At 44.4% G+C, this 6,054-nt stretch overlaps 1 protein-coding gene across 2 annotated transcripts in view; it reads left to right on the top strand.

The window, feature by feature from the left end:
- The first annotated feature begins 573 nt into the window (after nucleotides 1-573).
- Nucleotides 574-6,054, top strand: part of fa2h (fatty acid 2-hydroxylase) — a 31,968-nt gene continuing 26,487 nt past the window's right edge. For both annotated transcript variants that reach the window (XR_007961891.1, XM_052062154.1), the window contains exon 1: nucleotides 574-1,134. Coding sequence is in view for 1 of the 2 variants with exons in the window: in XM_052062154.1 (XP_051918114.1) it covers nucleotides 847-1,134 (288 nt within the window). In the remaining variant the exon portion in view is untranslated. The remainder of the gene's footprint in view (nucleotides 1,135-6,054) is intronic.

Genomic DNA, 6,054 nt, shown 5'->3' with positions numbered 1-6,054 from the left:
TCTGTAAAATTCGCCCATTGTTTACGAAAAACGAATAATTTGCGCAAATACACAGTTTGCTTACGGTGCAAGTTCACAGTTTAACCATCGCTTATCACGTACTTTCAACATGTATCTAAATTTCAGTGTATTTTTATTAAACATAACAATTCACAGTGATGCAGCATTTTTATTTGCATATCGATTATTAGGCCCAGGGTGATATTGGGGAAAAGACAGCTTTCAGGTTCGTTATACATTTGTAAAAATCTGACTGGAGTTTCCAAAAGGCTCGTTCACTTTTAAAGAACAGCACAATAGCGTCGGTATGACGCCATCAATCGACGCTCAGTGCTTCCCGTCAAACCCGACGAGCTGCTGTGTGCCTCACTGGTTGCCTCCTGAGCAACAGGTGCGGTTAGATGTCATGATGCATTCAAGAACAATGGGAAATTAAATAAAAGATAAAAATGGCATTACGTAAAAACTCGTTTATTACCTTTAATGCCTGGTAAAAGTAGAATAAAAAACAACCCGCCTCCAAAAAAAAAGTTAAATGGAGAACACTAACTGATTGTTCCGACCTGTGAGTGAGTGTAAGTTGACAAGGCGCGCATTTTCCATTGAACTATGCATTGAAAATGAATTTGTCGGAGCCGGTGAACGCCTCCCAGACCCCGCCTCTCAACTTTGTCCTCCCTCTGTGTACTTTTTGTCTTCGAGCGTCTGGGTGTTAACTGCCAAGTTGAACTCTCTTAACAACAGGCCTTCGGTCAGAAGTGAAGGTCTTTTTTCCCCCCGCTCTTCACACTCCCCAAATTTTTTTTCCCCCTCGGTACAGGTGGATTCTGCATCCGCAGTGGCAGCATGTCTCCTTCCACATCCCCCCGGTTCTTCACGGAGAGGGAGGTGACCCGCCACTGTACTAAGGACTCATGTTGGGTGCTACTCGGATCCCGGGTTTTCGACGTGACAGCCTTCTTGCGGATGCACCCGGGAGGGGAAGCGCTGATACTTAGCAGGTCGGGGAAAGACGTGAGCAGGGAGTTGGAGGGACCCCCGCATCGACACTCGGAGAACGCCCGACGGTGGATGGAACAATATTACATCGGAGAGTTGGACCGAGACAGCGACGACGTCACAGGGCAGCTTCAGGTAAGCAGCAGCTGTCTCCTTTGCGCGAACGTGGCTGACTGACATCACTGGCGTCAGAAAAAAAAATCTTCAGTATAAGCGTGGCAGGTGCATTGAACATTTTCAGCCATGTTCCCCGAGTTACGTGAAGTTTAGCTACGTAAGCCCCCAACCTTTTACCTGCTTCCTTCATGTTCCGCACCGACGAACTGGTTTCGATTGCTATCGAAACCAGTCTTTCCCAACCTTTATTGACCCAAGGCACATATTTGACATTAGTATAAAAACAAATAAAATCTCGCGGTGAAGTGTGAATATGCAATGCAATTGAATTTACGTCTCGTGGAAGAGCATTTTTATGTATTCTGCATGTCACTCATATGTCGCCGCATTGGCAGATTAATCAAGTACATTTTCAGAGCAATTCAGTGAAATTGAACAATTTCCAGCGATCCACTTCGCCCGAAAAGAAATATTAGCCCGTGAAGATAGTGACACGGTCTACCAGGATGTCAGTTGACAAGCTGTAACCTGTGCTGCCGCCTTTTTGGCAAAGTCATATACAGTCATATAATTACAAGGCCAAATGTTCCCAATCTTAAGAGTGAGTCTTAAGTGTACTAGCATACTATGACAGCACTTTAGTACCAAGCGTACTAAAATAGAGTTTCTGTGGAAAAAGACCAATCAATAAACTTCCTTGGCTTTCATTCTAATTTGAATAGTTGCACAAGTTTAAAATGCAGGTGATCTAGCACAGTGGATGTAGTGTGTTTGATTAGCCAAGAAGCTACGTGTTAGTAAATATGCTTTCTTCAGCAGTTTTACCCTCAGTTTTAAGTGCTTGTTCTGGGCAACAGTCACGAAATGCATTCCAGGAGTATTTGTGAACAACAAATGAGTAAAAAGTCAATTGGGGCAAAAGCAGGATGATAGGGCACAATAACACCTGAAATGCTTGATCAATGATGACAGATAAACGACAGATTAGCACAAGGCCTTCTTAAACAGCTTAGCCTTCAGGAGCTTTTTTTTTTTTTAAATGTCATTTACTTTCGACACATGGCTTTAGTCAAGTCAAGTTTAGTGGGCATTCCTGTAAGGCAGCCATGTCCAAAGTCCGGCCCGCGGGCCAAATCCGGCCCGCGGTCGAATTTCATCCGGCCCTCGGCCCCCGACATAAAATCGGTGCCGTCTGGCCCGCAGGTTGGGCGCAATGGAACACGTGTTGCATTGACTGAGGTCTCGTAGACTGGTGAGTGATGTTTCATAGAGTACTGCTTCCCTCTAGTGGCTAAATGAGTAATAGCATTCAGTAAATGAGTAATAGCATTTAGACACTAGAGGGCATCACTCACGAGTTAACAAGACATCACTCCGTGTTTATATTGACTGATATGTCATATTTCAAATTCCTGTTTCAAATGAACCAAAAGAAATTCTTAAGATTGGTGAAATTAAAATAAAAATGGAAATGTGAAACAGACTGGCTTACTAAAATTTGTTGAACAATATTGTTGTTCAATGTAAAGAATGTCAGCCAAGGTCGGCCCCCCGACATTTTACCACATAAAATCTGGCCCCCTTGGCAAAAAGTTTGGACACCCCTGCTGTAAGGCATCAGGGACTGTACCTGTTCAAAACTCACTTGTATTCTTTGGCGTTCGACTCAGCATGACTTGATTGTTCTTGATTTTACTGTTTGGTGCTTTCTCCCGCCTTTATTACCGATTTGTCTTACTGTCTATTGTGCATGTTCAATCGCTCCATGAACAGCACTTTGTATGCAGGGATGGCTGTTTGAAAGTGCTCGAGAAATACTCTTGACTTGACTTGACTTTGCTTTGCTTTTATTGATTGTAAGGGAGGGGATGAGATGTTGGCAAAAGGAGACGCACAAGGAGGGATCTGCTTTGAAATGGCCAAAACGTCAAGGAGGAGCAGGGAGGGGCGCATAGGTGAACCATTGGTGGTGGTGGGGCGAGGGTGGGGGTGGGGGGGTGCTTGGATGCAAGGTTGGGGGTGGATGTGGGCCATGTAAGTGATTCTGTAGTGGGGGGGGGGGCAGTGTGGAAGAGAGATAAAAAGCAAATTGGAGGAAAAAAATGGTTTGTCTTGTCCCATTGATCGAAGGACAAAAAAACAGTGCTCCTTAACGGTATTGATTGTTTCTCTAGTTGTGTTTTCGGAAGAACACCAAGGAGTTTGCATGTACAAGGTGAATGTCCGGTGACTAGAAATTTCGCCGAAGTCATGAAGAAAAATGCTTTCAAAAACATTTATGGGGATTTCTTCTTATCGTATTTCTTATTGTTTGAATATTTAGTTCTTATTGGTTTCGTTCTGTTTGTGAATAAGGTGATGGAAATTAGAACATTCATCAATCATCTTCCATTCATCTGGGGTCGTGATGCAGAAGCAGCGGCTTAAGCAGCGAAGCGCAGACTCCTCTCTCCCTAGCCACTTCGTTCAGCTCTTTTGGCGGAGTCCCAAGGCATTCGTTCCCAGGCCAGCAGGGAGATAGAATCCCTCCAGTGTTGTCCTGAGTCGTTCTCAGGGTCTAACGCCGCTGGGACGTGCCCGGAACATCTCACCGGGGACTCGTCCAGGAGGCATCCCGATCAGATGCTCGAGCAATAATTGAATCATGTGTCTTTATTTGCTTTGACTGTATCTCGGTTGTTCACCCTTTCATGTACCAATAATGATAACCTGTAAACTGATAACATGATAAGATGTCCACTGTAGTAACCGCGGGCCCTGAAAGGGTTTAATACGTTCTAGTGACTCGCTCATATGCAAGGAAGGTTGGGCACACCGATGTATAAAACTGCAAGCGTTCCCCCTTTTTTTCTTGAGCCCTCCCAACATGTTCAGTCATTTTTTGGACTACATTACAAAGCGCACTTGATTAAAAGCTCAGCAACATATGTTACCTAATTGTGGAGGGTGAAATACTGCGACATTTAAGACCACTTTAGACGAGCCGTTTCCTTCACCTCAGATATGGTTAAAAAAAAAAGGAAATCGGGCTCCACTCTATCCATACTGCTCTACGCCCGTCACACTCTGCTCTTCTTCTGCGGTGTGTTACCGCAGTGTGCATCACACGAATTAGTGATGCAATGAATTGATAATAACATTCCTCGCCATCACTATTCATTCATTCATCTTCCTAACCGCTTGACCCTCACTAGGGTCGCGGGGGGTGCTGGAGCCTATCCCAGCTGTCTTCGGGCAGTAGGCGGGGGACACCCTGAATCGGTTGCCAGCCAATCGCAGGGCACACAGAGACGAACAACCATCCACGCTCACACTCACACCTAGGGACAAATTTAGAGTGTTCAATCAGCCTGCCACGCATGTTTTTGGAATGTGGGAGGAAACTGGAGCACCCGGAGAAAACCCACGCAGACCCGGGGAGAACATGCAAACTCCACACAGGGAGGCCGCAGCTGGAATCGAACCCGGTACCTCTGCACTGTGAAGCCGACGTGCTAACCACTGGACTACCGGGCCGCCCACTCGCCATCACTAATAATCAATTATTTTATCACAGCATGATTTTATTAGTGGTGCTCCGATTGCTCAGCCACTGATTGCGATCGACCGATTTCCGTGGAAAAGTACATGATGGGCAAATGTTGTTGAACACACACACACACACACACACACACACACACACACACACAAAAAAACATTACCCGCAGCTCTTACTTTGCAGCCATCAGCCAGTTCGACACCAGCCTATGTGCAATGTAGTGCCCATTCCTCCTTTCCTCAACACTGTATGGGTGACCGACAATGCCGCCTCCACAAAAACAAACAAACAAACAAACAAACAAACAAACAAACAAACAAACAAACAAACAAACATTGTGTTTGTCTATTCTCCATCAAACTCTGAACGGAAGGTAGATGAACAAACAAACAGAACAATATTTGGACCAATCATGTGAATTTGGACAATTACCGGTACTTGCGGCACACCTGATGATTTGTCACGACACAGTAACGTGCTTCACGACACAATGGTTGTGACTCACTGAGCTGAAGAAACGGGTGCCGCTCAATAATAATAATAATAATAATACATTTTATTTGTGGGCGCCTCAATAGTGATGTTTCGCCATGCGATGTGGGCAAAACATGAAATTCAATTTGAATGACAATTTGAGGTGTATGACGGTCGGTCATTGTTGCTGACGGCTTCATTTTACGGTTGGATCAGCTGTACCTCGGCTTGCATGCGAACTGGAGAAACAGCTCATCCTTTTTGCTGTGGCGGAAGGGAGTAGATTGTTTGCACAGTTTTGTTTTAAAGACGACAAAGACGCATTGAGCATGAGGAACTTTACGGCGGTAAGCACAGCTGAGGGCACAACGTTGGTCATGACAGTGAGTCACAACAACATTCCAATATTGGCTTTCCATAATTGAGGTGTTCAACAATTGGCAAAGCACTTTAGTTTTCCACATTCCTTGGGCGCACTTTGTCCAGCTTAGTTAATGTTAATGTTCCTCAGTTTTTTTTGTTTTTTTAAAAATTCCAGACCAGTTCTATATTCTTGAGTTAACTGTGCACAAGTTCAGATGCAGATTGAACCCGTAACATTTTGTAGTCGGGGAGGTTGAAACACATGAGGAATTATTGAATGGCTGTTTGATTTTTGCCAAATTTCAAGACGTGTTGAAACATTCCGCTCAAGAGGAAATGTTACAGATACAGTCGATCATATGAATCAAGCTTGCCTTCAACCATCATTGATTTTTTTTTTTAAACAATCAATTGGCTAATACTTAAAAAAATATCAGAAATAGGAAAGTCTTGCATTGTTATTATGATAAGGTTTATCATATTTAACGTATATAATCATCAGCTAGGGCGGCCCGGTAGTCCAGTGGTTAGCACGTCGGCTTCACAGTGCAGCGGTGCCGGGT

The sequence above is a fragment of the Hippocampus zosterae genome, chromosome 3, assembly GCF_025434085.1.
Source record: "Hippocampus zosterae strain Florida chromosome 3, ASM2543408v3, whole genome shotgun sequence".
Taxonomy (NCBI): Eukaryota; Metazoa; Chordata; class Actinopteri; order Syngnathiformes; family Syngnathidae; genus Hippocampus; species Hippocampus zosterae.
The sequence above is the reverse complement of the archived record's forward strand: the minus strand, read 5'-3'. Positions and strand labels throughout refer to the sequence as shown.